The sequence below is a fragment of the Balaenoptera musculus genome, chromosome 5 (assembly GCF_009873245.2).
Source record: "Balaenoptera musculus isolate JJ_BM4_2016_0621 chromosome 5, mBalMus1.pri.v3, whole genome shotgun sequence".
Taxonomy (NCBI): Eukaryota; Metazoa; Chordata; class Mammalia; order Artiodactyla; family Balaenopteridae; genus Balaenoptera; species Balaenoptera musculus.
Genome location: NC_045789.1, coordinates 76754340 through 76777375, shown reverse-complemented (window position 1 = coordinate 76777375; position 23036 = coordinate 76754340). Strand labels below are relative to the sequence as shown.

At 39.9% G+C, this 23036-nt stretch overlaps 1 protein-coding gene across 4 annotated transcripts in view; it reads right to left on the bottom strand.

The window, feature by feature from the left end:
• Nucleotides 1-4465: 4465 nt before the first annotated feature.
• The window catches only part of TLR1 (toll like receptor 1), a 46353-nt gene continuing 27782 nt past the window's right edge, over nucleotides 4466-23036 (bottom strand). For 2 of the 4 annotated variants that reach the window (XM_036853149.1, XM_036853148.1), the window contains exon 2: nucleotides 4466-7108. In XM_036853149.1, the coding sequence (XP_036709044.1) occupies nucleotides 4651-7041 (2391 nt within the window). In that variant the 5' untranslated portion in view covers nucleotides 7042-7108 and the 3' untranslated portion in view covers nucleotides 4466-4650. Of the gene's footprint in view, nucleotides 7109-8846; nucleotides 8910-13744; nucleotides 13794-23036 lie in introns of those variants that run through there. The other 2 variants (XM_036853146.1, XM_036853147.1) reach the window with 2 other exon arrangements.

Genomic DNA, 23036 nt, shown 5'->3' with positions numbered 1-23036 from the left:
GCCAATAAATAAATATTTTAAAAAATAAATAAAACTGAGTCTATCTGGCTCCAAGCCCACAATTTTCACTACTCAGGTACCCTAAGAGTTGTATCCTATTTTCCTCTGCTGTCACCTGGAATTTCTAAAATCTTTAAATCCTTATTTGCAATTAGCAGTAAGAATAGTATGCTCAGAACCAATGTGCTGATATCTTTTGGCTAGTAATTTTTTTTACTCCCTTCAAAAATCTTTCTCCCTTTTCCTTCCTTTTATTCCCCCTCTCCTCTTAATTTTAGTTATCTGCATACATGTAATGTCTCTGATTGACTGTAAGTTTTTTAGGTCAAGAACCAACTAGCACAGGTTAAGTGTTTACATGGGTTTCTTTCTCCCAAAAGTGAAGACTCAGACGAGAGGCTTTGTGTGTGGGTCATTTGTTCTGAAGACGTAATCTCAGGGCTCAAGAGTGAGGAGACTGAGAAGAATGAAACAAGGAAGAACGGAAAGCCAAGCCAAGAGTGAGTTATTGAGCTGGTTACTCTGTGGGCAAGTAAGTTTCAATCCCATGGGGGATTCTGAGGAATGGTCTAGACTATGCCTCATTTTTTTACCCAAGAATAAAAGAGAAAGGAATATTTATCTAATGACTCCCATCCCTTTAGAAGTCAAGGATCTCTTCCCAGGGTATCCTTGTACTTCCAGGTTTGTGCATAGACCAGAATAGCTGAACGGCTTCTACAAACGTCCTGTAGCGTGGTATTAGTGACTAATGGGGCATAAAGTGAGAAGTTAGATGGTGCAGCTATGACAAGGTGCTGCCGAGCTACACTTGCCTAGAACTGGCTGCCAGAGAAGGAGTCTCTAGAGACTGACTGATGAGTATGGAAAATAGCTGATATCATAAAGCTGGGGAATGAAAGTCTTGACAAAGCCCATTCCTTGCACTGCTCCAATCTGCTCATGCCCTATTTTAATAGTTTCCCAAAGACAGGGGATGCTGTGTATAGAAGCAAGTACACATCGACTATATTCCTCCCTCTGATCAAAAGAGCAAAGGCTCTCCTGCATGCTAGTTCAGACAACTAGAATCTTAGCAAGATATCCAGCCACTGAAAACCAGACTCAATTTCCATTTGGCCTGAAGTGTAACACACTCTTGGTTTGGGACCCCGAGACAAGTATTCTACTGCACCAGTAGTTTATTTCAGAGGTGTTCCCAGGAAACACCCTTGGAGGAATGAGGATATGAAATTAAAAATAGAAAGTGAAGCCAGTAACGTCATTTCTACCATAGAGAATCAGAATTCCATCCTACTGGGGGATTCAGGAGAATGTAATACGTATACCCCAGATTTGTCTCCCCCAAATGGGTGAGAAAGTTGTGGTATTTATCTGCCAATTCCTTCTGGCATGGTTGATGGCTGCTCCAAGGACAAACTTCCAGCACTTCTGCATTGCCCTTTGTGTGGACTAAGTGGCTCCTCATGGCAAGAAGAAAATACTTCAGGCAAAGAGTCTCCAGATTAGCAATAAAACAGCTTTCAACCATGCAGAGGCAAATGCTGAGTGGAAATTGAGGAGGACACCAATAGCTTTAGAAATCTGCTTTAGAAAACCCAGGCTACAAGTATAAAGTGCATGGAGTTTTCTAACACTGACCCTGGCACAAAGGGACATTTATCAACTGAAGTTGTTTGAATAGGGGCTTCTCTTGATTACATGATATTTCAAATGAATTCAGTCCTACCAAAGAAATAGGTGAATCCTGGTGACTATAGATGCAAAAATCCATAAGAAAATACTGGCAAACAGAATCCAACAACACATTAAAAGGATCATACGCCATGATCACGTGGGATTTATCACAGGGATGCAAGGATTCTTCAATATACACAAATCAATCAATGTGAAAACCATATTAACAAATTGAAGAATAAAAACCATATGATCATCTCAATAGATGAAGAAAAAGCTTCTAACAAAATTCAACACCCATTTATGATAAAAACTCTCCAGAAAGTGGGCACAGCAGGAAACCCTACCTCAACATAATAAAGGCCATATACGACAAAACCCACAGCAAACTCATTCTCAATGGTGAAAAAACTGAAAGCATTTTCTTCAAGATCAGAAGAACAAGACAAGGATTGTCCACTCCCGCCACTCTTATTCAACATAGTTTTGGAAAGTTCCTAACCATGGCAAAAGAGAAGAAAAAGAAATGAAGGAATACAAATTGGAAAAGAAGAAGTAAAACTGTCACTGTTTGCAGATGACATGATACTATACGTAGAGAATCCTAAAGATGCCACCAGAAATCTACAAGAGCTAATCAATGAATGTGGTAAAGTTGCAGGATACAAAATTAATGCACAGAAATCTCTTAAGTCCTATAAACTAATGATGAAAAATCTGAAACAGAAATTAAGGAAACACTCCCATTTACCATTGCAACAAAAAGAATAAAATACCTAGGAATAAACCTACCTAGGGAGGTAAAACACCTGTACTCAGAAAACTATAAGACACTGATGAAAGAAATTAAAGACGATACAAACAGATGGAGAGATATAGCATGTTCTTGATTGGAAGAATCAACGTTGTGAAAATGACTATACTACCCAAAGCAATCTACAGATTCAATGCAATCCCTATCAAATTACCAATGGCATTTTTTACAGAACTAGAACAAAAAAAAAATCTTAAAATTTGTATGGAGACACAAAAGACCCCGAATAGCCAAAGCAGTCTTGAGGGAAAAAAACGGAGCTGGAGGAATCAGACTCCCTGACTTTAGACTATACTACAAAGCTACAGTAATCAAGACAATATGGTACTGGCACAAAAACAGAAATATAGATCAGTGGAACAGGATAGAAAGCCCAGAGATAAACCCACACACCTATGGTCAACTAATCTATGACAAAGGAGGCAAGGATATATAATGGAGAAAAGACAGTCTCTTCAATAAGTGGTGCTGGGAAAACTGGACAGCTACATGTAAAAGAATGACATTAGAACACTCCCTAATGCCATACACAAAAATAAACTCAAAATGGATTAGAGACCTAAATGTAAGACTGGACACTATAAAACTCTTAGAGAAAAACATAGGAAGAACATTCTTTGACATAAATCACAGCAAGATCTTTTTTGATCCACCTCCTAGAGTAATGGAAATAAAAACAAAAATAAACAAATGGGATCTAATGAAACTTAAAAGCTTTTGCAAAGGAAAGGAAACTACAAACAAGAGGAAAAGACAACCCTCAGAATGGGAGAAAATATTTGCAAACGAATCAATGGACAAAGGATTAATCTCCAAAATATATAAACAGCTTAAGCAGCTCACTATTAAAAAAACAAACAACCCAATCCAAAAATGGGCAGAAGACCTAAATAGACATTTTTCCGAAGAAGACATACAGATGGCCAAGAAGCACATGAAAAGCTGCTCAATATCACTAATCATTAGAGAAATGCAAATCAAAACTACCATGAGGGATCACCTCACAACAGTTAGAATGGACATCATCAGAAAATCTACAAACAATAAATGCTGGAGAGGGTGTGGAGAAAAGGGAACCCTCGTGCACTGTTGGTGGGAATGTAAATTGATACAGCCACTATGGAGAACAGTATGGAGGTTCCTTAAAAAACTGAAAATAGAATTACTATATGAACCAGCAATCCCACTACCAGGCATATACCCTGAGAAAACCATAATTCAAAAGGAGTCATGTACCACAATGTTCATTGCAGCTCTATTCACAATAGCCAGGACATGGAAGTAACCTAAGTGTCCACGACAGATGAATGGATAAAGAAGATGTGGCACATATATACAATGGAATATTACTCAGCCATAAAAAGAAATGAAAGTGAGTTATTTGTAGTGAGGTGGATGGACCTAGAAACTGTCATACAGAGTGAAGTAAGTCAGAAAGAGAAAAACAAATACCATATGCTAACACATATATACAGAATCTATAAAAGAAAAAAAAAGGTTCTGAAGAACCTAGGGGCAGGACAGGAATAAAGACGCAGACGTAGAGAATGGACTTGAGGACACGGGGAGGGGGAAGGGTAAGCTGGGATGAAGTGAGAGAGTGGCATGGACTTACATATACTACCAAATGTAAAATAGATAGCTAGTGGGAAGCAGCCACATAGCACAGAGAGATCAGCTCGGTGCTTTGTGACCACCTAGAGGGGTTCGATAGAGAGGGTGGGAGGGAGACGTAAGAGGGAGGAGATATGGGGATATATGTATATGTATAGCTGATTTGCTTTGTTATAAAGCAGAAAGTAACACACCATTGTAAAGCAATTATGCTCCAATAAAGATGTTAAAAAAAAAATAGGTAACTAATAAGAACCTGCTGTATAAAAAAATAAATAAAATAAAATTCAAAAATACAAAAAAAAAAAAAAGAAATAGGTGAATCCCTCATGTGGTAGAAATTAACTGTTTAAATAGAAATTATAACATTTCATCAAATTTATTACCACATATACATGGGGAACTGGGGCCTGAAAGGACATACACATTTTCATCTACATCCTAAATTCAGAATCATGTTTATATCCATATTGATGCAAAACAAAGTCATTGCTGGAGCTTCCAAAAGCAGCAACATTTTTTCCGAATGCAGCAGAGGAATATTTTTAGATTTGTGTGTGACTTATTTCTTTTGCTTTGTCCATCAGTTTAATATTAATGGATGCTCTTAGATTAGCCCAAAAAAGTCCATGTTTGCTCTTCTCCTTGGGCCATTCCAAATAAGTTCTCTGTGCCATGAGAGCTTTGAGCTTGTGATAGCTGCTAGGAATGGAATACTGTGGAATGGGATCCAGCAAGATCAGGATTAAGTTATTAGATCCTTCATTGAAGAGATTGTGATGGGCAAAATAGAGTTCATAATGGCACCACTCACTCTGGACAAAGTTGGGTGACAAAACAAAGATGGACTTGTAACTTTTCTCAATGCAGTTTATGATATTTTCCATGATGCTCTTGCCAGGAACAAAGTTTCTCTCATGGAGACAAATTCTTATATCTTCTTTTTCTAGGTTTGGTATTAATTCATTCTTCACCCAGGCAGAATCATGCCCACTATATGAAATAAAAGCATGGAACTGGACAGTTCTTTGGAGTTCTTCTAAGGGTACATTCCTAGCCCTGCGCCGGGTCTGGGTCCACTGACACACCATCCTGAGATACCAGGGCAGATCCAAGTAGATACAGAGGACAGTCACTGTAACAGCAAACACCAGCCCAGAGACCCCAATGGTGACAATCAGCAGAGCTGTGTTGCAGGATAATTGAGATACATGGAAGTCCTTTAGTGGGGTTCCCTTATAGCTTTCTGGATAATCACACTTATAAGAATCAGGCCAACCCTCTACCACTTCACTTGATACTTGGCCTACACTTTGGATAAAGTCTCTTAACTCACATGTACATTGGAATGGATTGTTCCCTGCTTTTAGGGACCTAATCTTCTGGCAGCTCTGGAAGAAATCAGCTGATGGGTTGGAGATTGAATTATAGTCAATGATCAGTATGGAAAGGCTGCTAAAGGTACCACATCCAGGAAGGTGGGCTAAAGAATTGGAAGCAACATTGAGTTCTTGCAAAGTTTCTAGACTGGTGACATCTATAGGGATGCTCCTTATCCTGTTATTGTGGAGATCAAGAACTTTGACCCTGGGAGGTAAACATCTGAAAACAGAGTCAGTAAGTATATTTGAAGACATATTTAAACTTAATAAACTTCTGGTCCAAGGGCAATTTCCTTCACTTTCATCATACTTTAGGGAATTCTGGCTAACATCCAATTGTTGTAGAGACTTCATCTCCTTGGTCATATGAACTATATTTGCAAGTTCTTTTAACTGATTCATTTGTAAACTGAGTGTCTTCAAATTAGCCAAGTTTGCACAGTTTTTAAAAACCATGTCTGTTAAGAGATTGTTGGAAAAATTCAAATACAGAAGTGGGCTAATTTGGGATGGGCAGACCATGTGGACCATGTGTGCAGCAGACACTGTGAGATGCTGGATGTTCATATTTGAAAGGATTTTATAGATATAACCTTGTGGAAGGCTGAACACATCATTGACAACTTGGTGTATAGACAAGGCCTTCAGTGAAGTACCAGAATAATCAAAATCTCTGAAGTCAACGCGACCTTGTAGTTTCACATTTGAAATTGAGAAATACTTGATGTTTGTATGCCAAACCAACTGGAGGATCATAAAGAAGGAATTCCAAGTTGTTTCAATGTTGTTTAAAGTAAGATTTGATAACCTTGAATTCTTCTGAAGTTTTGACAGAACATTTTGGAAAGAAGAACACCCATTATCATCTAGCACACATTTGATATTAGACAGTTCCAGACTTACGGCGGTGCTGACTGACACATCCAAAATAAAATGGAATTCATTTCTTGTGGGGAAAACAATGTGCAGACTCTGGGTGTTAAGGTCTCGAAGGCTCTCAGGGTCTTCTTTTTCCCCATAAGTGTCTCCTAAGACCAGTAAAACCTTACTGATGTGCAAATAAGCAATCGGCAGCATGCTGGATTTTTGTAACTGTGTGGCACTCAACCCCAGAAATTCTAGTTGAGACATGTTGCCAAGCTCTTGGCATATGGGCAGAGCATCAAATGCATTAAATGAGAGGTCTAAGTGCTTGAGGTTCAGAGTAGGGTGGCAAGAAATCTTTTCCAGCTTGTTGTGGGACAAATCCAAGTATTCCAGTTCTTGGTTAAATCTGAAAACACTCATGTCAAGATACTGGATTCTATTATGAGAAATTATCAAAATCTTCAGCTTTGATAGTGATATGATGTCAGAAGTCCGAAGTTCAGAAATGTAGTTTTGTGATATATCTAAGATTGTTGTGTTCAGGGATAGGTCTTTGGGAACATGGGTAAGACCTGTTTTTGATCTGTCAACTAAAAATTCACTTTCATTAGATAACTGGGTTCTGATCTCAAGTATTAGTATGAAGATGATGGCAAAATGGAAGATACTAGAATTCGTTTTAGTCATTTTGTAATAGTAAACAATCCTAAGGGTAGCTGCTATTCTTCAGAGCATCTTGATACAGATACAGATCCTAGGGGAAAAAAAAAATCAACATTAATTGACTGTATTAAATTAGGCATGGCTGACATTAAACATTTTTTACTAGAGACTCATTAAATGAAGTTTACATTATTTGGAGTCACACAACCTGAAACCAGGAAAATATACATATTTATAAACAATTATACTATCTCTAATCAAATAACTTTTAATATGGATACGTAATGGGCTGAATGGTGACTCTCTCCCCAAAAAAGATATGTCTGCCTCCTAACCATGTCCTAATCTCCTAACTGAATGTTATCTAATTTAGAAAAAGGGTATTTGTAGAGATAGTTAAGTTAAGAATCTTGAGAAGATCATCCTGGATTATCTAGGTGGTCTCTAAATCCAATGGCAATTATCCTTACAAGAGAAAGGGGGAGCATTATTTACAATAACCAAGATATGGAAGCAACCTAAGTGTTCATCAATAGACAAAAGATAAAGATGTGGTATACATATACAATGGAATATTACTCAGCCACTAAAAAAAAAAATGAAATCTTGCCATTTGCAACAACATGGATAGATCTAGAAGGTATTATGCTAAGTGGAATAAGTCAGACAGAGAAAGACAAAAACCACATGATCTCATTTTTATGTGGAATCTAAAAAACAAAACGAACAAAATGAAAACAGATTCATAGATACAGAGAACAAATGTGTGCCAGTGGGGAGGCGGATGGAGGGTGGGTGCAATAGGTGAAGGGGATTAAGAGGTACAAATCACCAGTTATATAATAAATAAGTTACGGGGATGTAACATACAGCATGAGGAATATGGTCAATAATATTGCAATAACTCTGTATGGGGACAGATGGTTACTAAACATATCGTGGTGATCATTCCATAATGTATTCAAATGTCAAACCATTATGCAATACATCAACTACATTTCAGTTAAAAATAATAATTATAATTTTTTTTTTTTTAAATTAATTTATTTATTTATCCTTGGCCGTGTTGGGTCTTCGTTTCTGTGCGAGGGCTTTCTCCACTTGCGGCAAGCTGGGGCCACTCTTCATCGCGGTGCGCGGGCCTCTCACTGTCAGCGGCCTCTCTTGTCGCGGAGCACAGGCTCCAGATGCGCAGGCTCAGTAGCTGTGGCTCACGGGCCTAGTTGCTCCGCGGCATGTGGGATCTTCCCAGACCAGGGCTCGAACCCGTGTCCCCTGCATTGGCAGGCAGACTCTCAACCACTGCGCCACCAGGGAAGCCCAATAATTATAATTTTTAAGCATAAAAAATTAATTATAAAAAAGAGAAAGGCAGAGGAATATTTGACAGAGACAACAAAGACATGGAGAAGAAGGCCATATGAAGATATGAAGATGGCCATATGAAGGCAGAGAGTGGAATGATACACCCACAAGGCAAGGAATGCCAATAGCCAGAGAGCCACCAGAAGCCGGAGAGGCTCTGGAGAGAGTGCAGCTCTGCTGACGCCCTGAATTTAGACTTCTGGCCTCCACATCTATGAGAGAACAAGCTTCTGTTGTTTTAAGCCACCAAGTTTATGGTAACTGGTTACAACAGCCACAGGAAGCTAATATAGATGGCTTTACACATTCAAGGGGAGTCCTCTGACCCCAACCTCCCCAAGATCCTTTAGAGCTCAAGCTAGGCTTCACAGGTGGTGTACTTTCTACATTTGATATGTACCTCCCCATGGCTTTTTTGAGAGTTCCGTCCCTGTGTGGTTGAATTAGGATTCTTTTTGCATTACCTTTTGTTACCTGCACATAGTTTGGTGCCTAACTTTGGTCTTATTCAAAAGACAAGGATGTCCACTCTCGCCACTCTTATTCAACATAGTTTTGGAAGTCCTAGCCACTGCAATCAGAGAAGAAAAATAGATAAAAGGAATACAAACTGGAAAAGAAGAAGTAAAACTGTCACTGTTTGCAGATGACATGATCCTATACATAGAGAATCCTAAAGATGCCACCAGAAAACTACTAGAGCTAATCAATGAATTTGGTAAAAGTTGCAGGACACAAAATTAATGCACAGAAATCTCTTGCATTCCTATATACTAACAACGAAAGATCAAAAAGAGAAATTAAGGAAACAATCCCATTCACCATTCCAACCAAAAGTGGCGGGGGGAGGGGTGGTGCTGGTGTGATGAATTGGGAGATTGGGATTGACATATATACACTAATACGTATAAAATAGATAACTAATAAGAACCTGCTGTATAAAAAATAAAATAAAATTCAAAAATTCCATAAATAAAAGAATCCTCCTGCCAATGTAGGGGACACAGGTACGAGCCCTTGTCTGGGAAGATCCCACATGCCAAGGAGCAACTAAGCCCGTGCACCACAACTACTGAGCCCTCGTGCCACAACTACTGAAGCCCGCGTGCCTAGAGCCCGTGCTCCGCAACAAGAGAAGCCACCGCAATGAGAAGCCCACGCACCACAACGAAGAGTGGCCCCCACTCGCCGCAACTGGAGAAAGCCCACGCACAGCAACGAAGACCCAACGCAGCCAAAAATAAATAAAATAAAATTAATTAAAAAATAAAAGTAAGGGTGGTATTTTTATGTCATTGATTGTATTTGGCTGAAAGACCCAGACATGTCCCAAGTCTTCCTCTCTAGCTTCCTGAAAGAGCTACTCATACAAGGAGAAATATTTCAATGAGAATAAAAATACTACTCAATTACTGCCTGGGCCAGTGCCTAATATCTCAGAACAGAACCATCCTGTATAAGCTATATTGAAGTAAAAGTGGTTTGGGCTTATGGCTCGAGTGGGTTTCCCTACTTATTCCTAAACCTGAGTCCAAATCTGGGGATCTTTTAACTTTCTGGCCAAACTCCAGCGTTCAAGGAAGCAGTGGTCAGCACCGTCAGGTATGGTGCACAGCGTGTGACTGGAGAGACAAGGGGAGAGACAGGATCCCCCACACAGACGTGAGCGCTTAGCACACAGTGAACCCATCACAAGCAAGATGAAAGCTGTCCTTGTTTCCTTAACAACGGCAACCATCACAACAAATTTAAATTTATGAAACTGAGACAGGCTGGGACCTGGGACCCTTTGTGGCAGTGCTGCAGTGCTTGCATCTGGACAAATGACTCCTCAAGCAACAAAAAACAAAACAAAACAACTATAAGGGACTAAAAATAACTGCGTGCATGTGCAGTTGGGGCAAATTCTGGACAAAAGACAGACCAAAAAGGCCCAGCTGCCGCTTCTAAAGAGCCTGGAGCAAAAGCAGGGTACTGCGCATGCCCCCTGCACACAGCACCACAAAGGCGCGGGCAAACCACCAAGCCACCCCTCCAGCGACCCCCCCTGGACACACCCCTAACCTCACCCCCATATAAGGAACCAGCTCACCCCACCCCACCTCAGGCCAGCAAGCAAGGGAAACTGTTACTTGTTCTTGCTCCCGCCTGCTGCGGCAGGGGCCCCAATAAAGCCTTGCCTGAATTTCCTGTCTGGCGTCTGGTCAATTTCTATTTATTGGGGAAGGCCAAGAACCCTGGTCAGTATCAAAACTGCCTGTCTTCAGGCATTTAATGAAAGCATGGCTTCAGTTTTCTATCTAGCTTAATTAGTTGACTCAAATATCTTCTATTTGCTCAACCTCCATTCTGCCCTTTCATTTATAGTCATTATTTGAAGCACTCAGTTTATGAAACCATCGTATTACAACTGAGGAGATCAATGGCCAGCTCTTTTTACATTCCTTTCCGTTTATGCCTGACTGTCCCATCCCTTTAATGGGAAGAGATTTGTTAACTAAGTTAGGGGCCACTCTTTCTCGAGGGGCAAGGGAACAACCCTCATCACCAAATGGTTCTAACAAAAAGCAAAAAGGAACAGATAAAATCTGAAGCTAAAATAGAAGCCTTAGTAGACCCTGGAATGTGCAATATCGAGGTTCCGGGCTTGGCCAAAGATATCCAGACAGTGATTATTAAGTAAAAAGGGTTATACAGTGTCTAAATATAAGGTACAAATTTCTTAAACCTAAGGAAGATCTTCAAAAATGTTTGTAAGTAGATTAACAAAATAGGAGGCCACTGGTCTCACTAAACTGACCATAGCTGATATTCAGACCCTGATAGGAATTTTGGAAGAGGCCTTCTCCCTTAAGCTAAATGAGGAAAAGTAAAACTTTCCAACATAGGCGAATGGGTATGTCAGTCCTTCAATATCATTGAGGTAACCACCCAATTCTTTGAAAAGGAAAACAAAACTGTCCTTGTTTTACAAATGTAGTCTTTACAGGACCAGAGGTGTGGTTCCAAAAATAATCCAAAACCCACCAATCCTTTTGCCACTCCCAAAGCCTTCCCTATTTATCTTAAGAGGCTTGAAAGTATTAAACAAAGGGGAAACAAAGTCATCCTAGGAGGAACTTGCCTGTACCTTTGAGATGCAAATATCCTATCTGGTCTTCTCAGGAACCCTAATCTCTGACATCTTTTTAAATGGAAATTTTTAAAAAGAGGGTAAAGTAATTTAGAACTTGACTTGTCAAGGATAAATAGAAATCTTAAGTGCCTTTTCTGTAAACACTAGTAAAAAGGGTTTGTTCCATCTGCTACAAGCCCAGTTTGAATCCAGCCCCTTGTAACTGATGGCTTTTATGTTATACCTGACTGAGGGCTGAAATTTTGAAATGGGTACTATAAGGCCTCTGTGTTTGTTTGTGTGTTCATATGTATCTGTATGTGTGTTGTAGGTGTATGACATTGCGAAAAATGAATTTGTAAAAGAGCTCTACTTAATAGGCTTAAAAAAAAATTAAGTGCTTATATAAATACTCAGAAATAGAAAATAATCTGGCCAGAATGAATTTCAGGTTCATGTTATCTGGATAATGTTCACTACTAAACTGATATCTGGTATTGAAGGTGGCTTAAGCTTGTTGGTTTGATTAATATAGAGACATGTAAGAGTCATCAATGTTAAGTATAATACTTCTGTTGTAACTAGGTGTTTTTTTTTTAAGCTTTTTCCCCCATACATTTATTTATTTATTTATTTATTTATGGCTGCATTGGGTCTTCGTTGCTGCACACCGGCTTTCTCTAGTTGCGGTGAGCGGAGGCTACTCTTCCTTGCAGTGTGTGGGCTTCTCATTGCGGTGGCTTCTCTTGTTGCGGAGCACGGGCTCTAGGTGCATGGGCTTCAGTAGTTGTGGCATGCGGGCTCAGTAGTTTTGGCTCATGGGCTCTAGAGCGCAGGCTCAGAAGTTGTGGTGCACGGGCTTAGTTGTTCCGTGGCATGTGGAGTTTTCCCGGACCAGGGCTCGAACCCATGTCCCCTGCATTGGCAGGCGGATTCTTAACCACTGCACCAGGGAAGTCCTGTACCTAGGTTTATTAGAGGTCAAATAAGATCTTATTCTATCTGTTACAAATTTGTCAACAAGACAAGTAACTCAACGTGAAAAAAACTTTTAAGAAAAGTGTTTTTAGTAAAAATGGTGTGAAGAATGAAAAATACTGAAAAGAGTTATACATGATCAGGATTTTCTAGGATTGGATTACATTTAGTTGGGTAAATGGATTTTGTTGGGAGTGGGCTGGGACAAGTCTGGATTTGGTTTCTCCCTCCAGAGTTTTCTTGAAATGCTGATTTTAATAACAGATAGTATGAGTGTCTTTACCTTTAAGTGATCTGTATTTGTTTTTGAGATCTTTTGTAACTTTAGTTAAGGAATATGTATTGTCTCACAGTGACCTATGATCTTATTTTACAAAAAGTTTTAAAACTTTTTGACAAACTTCCCAAATGTCAAATTTAATTAATTTCTTTTGATTTCCAGCTAACTTTAGAGGGCCCCTGAGGTATCTTAAAGAGAAATATTTAACTAGGATTATTTGGTATGTTAAGTTAAATGTAATCATTCATAATTCTGGTTATTGTAATCAAGATTCTTTATCGATTACACTGTAATACAGATGTTTAACCATGCCTTTTAAGTCTTTTGTCATTAATAGATATTTTTGTACTCTGATGCTAGTACAAAAATGCTTCATGATCAAGGAGATTCACAGAAAGGCTACGGAAGCAGTTACAGGTTCCACACCAGGTGATGGCTATGCGAGGATTCCAGCCCTTACTGACTTAAAACGAGGAGCTGTCCTGCCCCTGGGGCCCCTAGATCAGGCATCCAGAGATTTTTACTCTGACAGGCAAGGTCAACGCCCCTACTCAGCGTTGAAGCACTTACAGAAGACGGAACATTGCCCTTCTGCTTCCCATAAGAATATGGGAGTAAAATGTCTGAGGGGGGTATGAAACAGGAGGGAAGGGGGCAGGGCACAAACCTTTGAAAGAATGACATAGCCCAAGGACATGACATAAACTGATTAGAACAAAATGGGTCCAAGATGGCGGACAAGTCAACTTCCACTAGACCTTGAGCCTCAGTATATGCTCACTGTAACACATCAGCAAGCTAAATGACACACCCACAGGCACCAAGACAGTTCCAAGACAGACCACAAGGATCAAAAACTGGTGGTGGCCCAATTCCTGGAAATCCCCGCCCCTTCCCAAAATAGCTGGAATACTCCTCCCACTCATTAGCCTATGAAATTACCCACCCCTATAAAAACTGACAACCCCATACCCTGATGTCTTTCTCACCTTCTGAGATGGCCCACACTCTGTCTGCGGAGTGTGTTTCTCTCTAAATAAATCCACTTCTTGCCTTAAAAAAAAAAGAAAATTCTATAATTAAGAAGTCAAAGTGTTGCATACAAGAGGAACTGACTTTTAGGCACTTACAGGAGCTACAAATTGTATATGTTAAACTTGCTAGATCAGTGAAAAATCAATATTTTTTGTCAAAGTCCTAATGACCAGCACTGAATCTCATCTGTAGTAGAAACTCAAAACTATTTTATTGCCAAATAAAGTTATTATTTGCAAAGTTGATTAGTAATAGGGTGCTTTAATCAGAAAGTATAAAAATATCTCCAGGTGTGTTTATGTCTATTTTCATGATTATGATAGGTTTAGCTTCACCTTTTATGATCCAATGCATCAATACATGTGAATCGCCTTTGTTGACGACTTGGGGGCATCCTGTCAGGACTTTGACTTATCTTAATAGCTAATACTCATACAATCTGGCCCATTAAGTTCAGTCCCACAAATATTTATTGAGAGTTTTCTTTGCACCAGGGCAACTAGCTATTAACCACAGCTGAAAGGATCAGAACCAGGTCAAGAGATTTTCTGCTTTGTTTCCTATGTGGGTTTTGTGAACTTTCGCTTTCTGGTTGTAAAGATGCAGTCACAACTCTTGGATCCAATTGGGGGTAGCCTGGGAAACATTTTCAAAACCTGCAATTCCCCCTGACTAGTAGCACCCCCACGATAGTTTCAGTGGTCTGAGAAACAGAAAAAAAAAAAAAAAAAAAATACCTTGTGGAAACAGCCCAGAGAAAAAACTCAAATGAACCTGCCCATAAAAAACAGAGGAGTCATTCGGCAGCACGGCCTCCGGGAGTAATTTACCTGTAACCCATTGTCCTCAGCAACATCACTGCGAAGAGATAAACGGAGAGGACAGGATGAAGAGCAGGGTCACCTGAAATCAACACCTCGCAGCTCTAGAAGAAACCCATGAGGAGACGTTTGTGACCCCAATATTCATCTCCCAACTGAAACATATCTCCTAAAAGCAAATCACGCCTGAGATGAGGTTCATTCAGGAAAAAAATAACACACACACACACACACACACACACACACACACACACACACACACAAACCCTTTCTCTGACTTAGGACAAGGAGCTGATAAATAAGTACATATCAGAAATAAACCACTTACAAAAACACCCAGGACTTAATCATAGAGATGTTCGAGATTTCTGTGTCTAACGACTCATTATACCATAATTTTATTTTATAGAATTTAAAAAGATGTCGCTTACCAAGACGCCCTGTTCCTCTGTCCTGTTGGTAGTCTGTAGGAAAATCAAGTACTTCCTCAAACATTTATTTCACTGGTAACCACGTTTAATGTTTGGGGTTGGGGTGGGGAAGCTCTTTCACGCCACCTACTGAAGCCCACTGAAATTACATTACACAGTCAGTGTAAACCTATTTTCTCCTGTTCAATGTAGAGAACGGTCTGCGGGTTAATTGCTAGACCTGCATTAAGATAGAATTGCCTCTCCGTGGCTCTCCTTCACTACAGTTAGTTCACTATTGTCTACACTAAGGAAGTGAAGGAGGTGGTGCTAATAATCCACAGATGATTTATTGGCTGAATTCGAAATGCTGTGCTGGTGGAGGTAGGGGTCCTGGTCTGAAGTATTCCAGGTGTTTTGCTTATCTTATTGCCTTTTTTATATATATATAAACTTATTTAGTTATTTATTTATTTGTTTATTTATTTTTGGCTGTGCTGGGTCTTTGTGGCCGCACGCAGGGTTTTCTCTGGTTGTGGTGACGGGGGCTATCTTCGTTGGCGGTGCGCGAGCTTCTCATTGCGGTTGCTTCTTTTCATTGAGGAGCATGGGCTCTAGGCGCGCTGGCTTCAGTAGTTTGTGGCACGTGGGCTCCGTAGTTGTGGCTTACGGGCTCTAGAGCACAGGCTCAGTAGTTGTGGCGCACGGGCTTAGTTGCTCATGGCATGTGGGGATCCTTCCCGACCAGGGGCTCGAACCTGTGTCCCTGCATTGCATAGGCAGACGTATTCTTAACCACTTGCGCCACCAGGGAAGTCCATCTAATTGGCTTTTGATCAGGCCACTATTAAAGGTGGCTGAAAGTGGGAAGAGGGAGGGGTCAAGATCAAAGTTTTGCTAAAACTCATTCATAGAGAAGATCACTCATGGGCTTTTACCAAATGGATGCTAATCATGTCTTTTCTGACAAACTGGTTTCAGAGAAAATCTGGTGCTCAACATTTTTTTCCATGGATATTTCAAACTTTCTTCAAAAAGTGATTTTTGAAATCTCCATGTGAAAAACACGCTAGCTAACAATCTCTTTTCTACGATAAGGTCTAAGACATTTCCTGTGGGTTCGTTGCTGTTGTCGGCATGCTCAAGGAATCCAACCTGATAATTCCACTCTGGTCTTTTAAAAGAACAACAGTAACAAAATAACAAATGGGCAAATAAAGCTAAGAAATGCTAGCTAGCTGTCTTCCTCTGAACTTGTGCTCAGCCTGGTGCTGCATGATGTCCTGTACAAGCTGGATGCAGTTCTTGCTGGAATCAGCTTTTCTCCCACAGCAAGCAAAGTCAACTTCCCTAAGAACCCTGAGATGCTTTTTGACTTGTACTATTCTGTCTCTCTCTGTTTCCTCCTATCCCCTCACAATTTGTTTAAGGGGAGGCATGTCTATAAATATATTTCTGTGACTGAAAGAATGAACGTCCTCCCCCCTCCACTCTCACTTATCATTACTTCCCCCAGGTCCATAACTGGAGATAAGGGTGCTCTTTGATTAACAATTCAGTTCCTGGCTCCCAAAAGGCATTTGACTTTGTGAACCAAATCTAGAAACTAATGCCCAGGACAGGGAAGTCAGCAGGGCAGAAAGAAAGCACTTTAGCACTCAAAAAGTCCTGTGTTTCCCTTCAAGCTCATCCCCACTCTGAGTTGCCCACCCGCCTCTTTTTTTTTCTCCCTATTATCCAATAGGTCAGCAGTCTCCAACCATTTTGGCACCAGGGACTGGTTTCGTGGAAGACAATTTTTCCACAGAAGTGGGTGGGTGGGGGATGGTTCAGGCGGTAATGCCAGCGGTGGGGAGCAGTGGGGAGCGATGGGGAGTGGTGGGGGGCGGCAGACGAAGCTTCACTCGCTTGCCCGCCACGCACCTCCTGCTATGCGGCCCGGTCCCTAAGAGGCTGCGGACCCCTAGCAGTCCACAGCCCGGGAGTTGGGGACCCGTGTAATAGGTAACCAGGGGACAAACATACTTGTAATCATGTACACCCAGGCATTGATATATCCACCTCTCCTAAGGAAAAACTTTAATTCTCAAAGAACATGCTTTCTTTTAACTTTTTAAAATATTTTATTTAACCCAATATATCCAAAATATCATTTTAACATGCCATCAATATAAAACATTATTAATAAGATATCATATATAATATTCTTCATTCTAAGTCTTCAAAATCCAGTGTGTGTTCTACATTCACAGCCCATCTCATCTGGGCTCCCAACATTTCAGGTGTTCAATAGGCACACGTGGCTAGTGGCTCTACCATATTGGATGGCCCGAGTCTAGATGGAGTTATCACAGCCATGCAAATAAGTACAAGCCTAAGTCCAGTCAATAGCAGCTCAAAGAGCTAACTCAAAAGAGAGGTTCCATATCTTAGACTCTAGGCACCTCTTTACTTCTCTCAATAGCAGTTTCTGCCCACTCTTGATTCCATACCCAGGTGTTTCTTTTTGGATCCAGGGCAATGTAAATATTCTGCCAATTAGATGTGACCTGTACTTGTTGTTTTTTTTAAACAAAAGTTTTATTGAGATATAATTCATATACCATAAAAAATTTCACCCATTTAAAGTGTACAATTCAGTGACTTCAGATAAATTCACAGAACTGTGCAACCATTACCACAAGCAATTTAGAACATTTTCATCACCCTGAAAAGAACCACACCCCTTAGCTGTCACCCTCCAATGCTCCATTTGCCTCAGACCTAGACAACCACTATAGATTGTACTAATCTCTATAGATTTGCCTATTCTGGATACTTCATATAAATGGAATCATATTATAAGTGGTTCTTTGTGTGTTTTTTTTTTTTTTCACTTAGACTAGTGTTTTCAAGATCCATCCATGTTGAACCATGTATCAGGATTTCATTTTTTTGTTGCTAAATAACTTTCCTTTGTATGGATATACCACATTTTATTTATCCATTCATCAGCTGATGGATATTTGGGTTGTTTACACTTATGGCTCTTATGAATATATAAACATTCATGTACAAGTTTTTGGTAGACATACTCTCTCTTGGGTATATACTTAGATACTTAGGCATGGACTTGCTGCGTCGTATGGTAACTGTGTTTAGTCTTTTGAGGAGTTCCAGGCTAGCTGCACCATTTTACCTTTCCACCAACAGTTGTATAAGGGCTCCAGTTTCTCCACATCCTTGCTAACACTTGTTATCATCTGACTTTTCTTATAGCCTTCTTACTGGGAATGAAGCAGTATCTCATTATGGTTTTAATTTGCATTTCCTTGATATCTAATGACGTTGAGCATCTTTTCATGTGTAGATAAGCCATTTGTATATCTTCTTTGCAAATTTGCTGAACTTGTTTATTAGTTCTAATGGTTTTTTAGTGGATTCCTAAGTATTTTCTGCAATTAAAATCATGTCATCTGCAAAATGTCATCTTCTTCCTTTCCAAGATGGATACCTTTTATAATATGTTCTTGCCTAACTGCCCTGGCTGGCACTCCCAGTACAATGTGGAACGGAAGTGGTGTGAGCAGACACCCTCATCTGGCTCCAAATGTTAGGGAAGAGCTTTGAGAACCATTAAGTATGATGTTAGCTGTGAGTTTTCCATCTATGCTTTTTATCAGGTTGTGGAAGTTCCCATCTGTTTCTAGTTTGTGAGTGTTATTTTTCCGGAAGAGGCAGAGTATTGTTTCTTAATCAACAAGGAAGAAAACAAATGCTCTGACCGCAGTGTCTTAGTTTGGGAGATGCCTCTCCCAGCGGAGTTAGTACAGTTGACCCTTGAACAAAGCAGGTGTTAAGGGTGCCTAATATGATTATAACTTTACAGTTGGCCCTTTGTAGCTGCGGTTCCGCATCCTTGGATTCAACCAACCGCAAATAGTGTAGTACTGTAGTACATATTTATTGAAAAAATATCTGTGTGTAAGTGGACCAGTGCAGTTCAAACTCATCTTGTTCAAGGGTCAGCTGTACTCACAACTGTGTTCCATTCCTTCCTTCCCTCCCTATTTTCCTGACAGAAAGCACAATTCCTCTCTCCCACCTGACCCTAGAGTTCAAACTGTGCCCAATGAAGCTGGCTGGGAATGAAAAATGACATCACTAGGACATTTAGCATTTAATTAATTCTCCCTTAACGACTTAAAATTTTCCAGCAATTTTTTTTTAAGTTGCCACCTGAGTAAATCTTAGGCTAAGGCCAGCCTGTCTCCAGCTACTGACCTGAGGGTCTTTTAGCGTCACGAAATGTTAACCAGCAAACTTTGTACACAATCTTGGTCCAAGTTTTTACTGTGGCTAGGATAAATTCCTGGAAGGAGTAAATAAATGTCTTGGATGGTTTTTCATGTTTACTGATAATTTCTATCACTTTGTGAATTACTTGTTCACGTCATTGCCTATATCAGGGTTATGATTTTACTATTTAATTATATATTCTCTTTTATGTTACTGACACTAACCCTCCATCAAACTTTTTGCAAACATCTTCCCTCATTGTTTATCTTTTTATCTCATGATCTTTTGAACCAATAAATACATAACTTTTTATATAAACAGGTAAGTTGACTTTCTCTTTGCTACTACTGTCAGTTAGTTGTGTGCTGGTGAACCAGGTTACAAAACAAAATTAAAAGGCTGATTTTTTAGCACTTGCCAATATCTATGGTGTAAGTATTTCCAGTATAGCTGATTTCTAGCTACCAACTGACCTGCCTGCAAAATTTCTGAATATTTAACCACTGGTTCTCACAAGTGTGTACAAACCAGCTCCAGCAGACTACTGCTATATGTTGCTTTTAGGTTTAGAGAGTTCTTCTTCATAACAAGGTCAGATAAATATATGTGTATATGTTCTCCTCAAACATAATTTTTTAGTTAATTGATTTTTTATTATCCAAGTAATAAATGTTACTGAAGAAAACAGGAAATATGAATAAATAAAAACAAAATTTCAAATCAATAATAACTTACCATATAGAGATACACCGACATCATTTTTGGAGCAACCATGAAGACTTTTTAATATATATATAAACATGCTTTAGGCTCTTGATGCCTGTTGCCAAATTGCTATTCAGTAAGTTTGTACAGTTTACATACATACACACACACACACACACACACCCACCCCCTCAGATGGCACTGGACCAAGTATTCTGTTTTGTAATCTGCTTTTCTTAATCCATAATACATCATAAATTCTGTTTATATGAGTAATATCCACCTACAGCTTTGTTATTATTGGCTGAATAATATTCCATTTTATTTACAATGTATTTTAAAATATTTTAATTAACAATGTATTCAAGCAATCTTTTTGTCTCCAAACTTCACATTATTATCATAAACAACTCTGCAATAAGCAGCATGTTCATCCATTTTCTTAGGATGTGTATAAGCAATTATTTCCTTAGGATACATTCCATGAAGTGAACTCTCTGAACCAACTGACATAAATCCAGACCATTTTTCTCTGCCTATTGCTATGAATATGTCTTTTTGATTTTTATTTTTTTTGATATGTCTTTTTTAAATGATTATTTAATCCAAATTTAGAATAGATTTTTAGGTTGTTCATCTGCCATATAATTCAATAGCCTACTGACAATTTTTGTTTCCCTTCTCATCTGTTGGTTCTACTGATTATGGTATAGGGTGTTGACTGGAACTTTTCCTATGACTTGGGTCCAAAACCAAGGACTAGGAAGTGTTACTTACCCCATATTCTAAGGAAAGCTCCCAACAATTTGGGCCAAGCACTCCCTAAAGCAGTTGAACCAGATAGTGCAATCCCTACCATCACCCCATCCTCACATTTCCCAGGTACATATACATAAAGGGGCGGCAGTGAGAGAGTCAGCAGCATTGAGATACCAGTGTTTATGATGTAAGGCTACACCCTATGATATGGGGAAAGAAGACCTTTAGATGGAATTGGAGATTGCAAATGTTAAGCTAGAGTGCACTGTTAATACCTCAAAAGGGCTGAAGATGTCTGAAATCTGCTCACAAAAATTACTTCGTATTTAGACTTGACTCTGTTGAGATTCCTTACTCCGTGCTTCCAATGCAGGAGGCGTGGGTTCGATCCCTGGTCTGGGAACTAAGATCCCACATGCCATGCGGCCAAACAAACAAACAAAAAACAGAAAGTCTCTGTGGCTTTAGAAATCCCTTTAAGTCTCTTTATCTGCCTGTAATTTATTCTCATTCTCTTCTGATCAAACCAATCTCCAGAAATCTAGACAGAAAGTGACCTCCTCCTTTCCCAGTGTTGTGTTCTGTGTTCTCATTAAGACTCACTCTCTCCTCCATTTATAGCCCAGTCATCCAGTCACTGTCTCTTAGCCATGCTCTCACACCCCTCCATCCCATCTTCTCTGCCAATCTCTCCCTTTTTTGGACTTCAGAACTTCAGAACTGTGAGAAATACATTTCTGTGGTTTAAGCCACCCAGCCTGTGGTATTTTGTCAGGGCAGCCTTAGCAGACCCCTGCACCACTCTTCTCGATAATGGTCACGAGGCAGGTAACCCTGCTCCCCACTCCTCAATCCCCGTCCTCACCCACCACCATGACAGCAGGTCATGACAAGGAGCTTGACTTTTGTTCTAGCTGCAAGGGGAGGTCATTAGAACGTTTAAAGCAGGCGAGTGGCTTAAAATAATTTATACTTTAAAAATAATTACTCTGATTGCTGTTTGGAGAATGTATGAGGCAAGAGTAAAAGCAGGGAGGCCGGTGAGTTTACTGCAGTCATACAGGTGAGAGATATTGGTTGCTTAGTCGGGACAGCGGATGCTCTGCTCCAGGTTACAGAGTGGAACATGCACACTCTGTCCCTGATGGCCTGCAGACTCAGCTGGGGGTGGCAGGAGAAAAAAAGAGAGGGAAGAATATGACAGAAGCTGTGTGGGTCCATGAGACACTTCTGTATCCTTGAAATAAATACGCCCATTCCCAAGTTGGTATCTGCTACTTGCAACTGGAAGAATTCAAAAGAGGAAACAGAGGATTCCTGGAGATAGAACATCTTTATCTAAAAAACAAACTGATCTCTTATGATAGAGCTTTCATATGTCTGAAATGTGTATGGTTTCATATGTGACAAAAATACAGGTTTTGCTTAATTCTATTTGAAAGTGCCAAAATTCTATATTTTCACTGTCAACAGTATTTTGTGGGAAACATATTGGAACCATTTTAAAATATTTGATCATTTAGAATGTGTGACATAGTTTGTTGTTGTTTGCTTTTTTTATGAATTTATTTATTTTTTATTTATTTTATTTTTGGCTGTGTTGGGTCTTTGTTGCTGCGCATGGGCTTTCTCTAGTTGTGGCAAGCGGGGTCTACTCTTCCTTGTGGTGCGCGGGCTTCTCATTGCGGTGGCTTCTCTTGTTGCAGAGCACGGGCGCTAGATGTGCAGGCTTCAGTAGCTGTGGCATGCAGGCTCAGTAGTTGTGGCTCGCGGGCTCTAGAGCGCAGGCTCAGTAGTTGTGGTGCACAGGCTTAGTTGCTCCGCAGAATGTGAGATTTTCCCAGACCAGCAATCAAACCTGTGTTCCCTGCATTTGCAGGCGGATTCTTAACCACTGCGCCACCAGGGAAGTCCCAGTTGTTGTTTACTGTTTTGGTTTTGTTTGTTGGTTTGGGGATTTTTTAGTTTAGGAAACAAGTCCAACAGAGGCTAGAGAAAATTTACCATTTGAGAGAGGGCCTGTGGAAGAAAGTAAGTGCTCTCCTGAAGAGAAGGAAGGGCTAATGCAGACAGAAGATTACTCTAATACAATTTCATTAAGGCTAATTTCTTTATAACTATTAATTATGAAACCAGTTTATTGAATGAGCTAAGTCCAGAAGGAAAGGGCTTTATTTTTCTCTCTAACCATAACTTTACAAGCAAGTTTTGTTGAATCTCTCCCTCTATAAGGATCTATTCAGGATCTATCCTGAATCCTGAATCCCATAGAT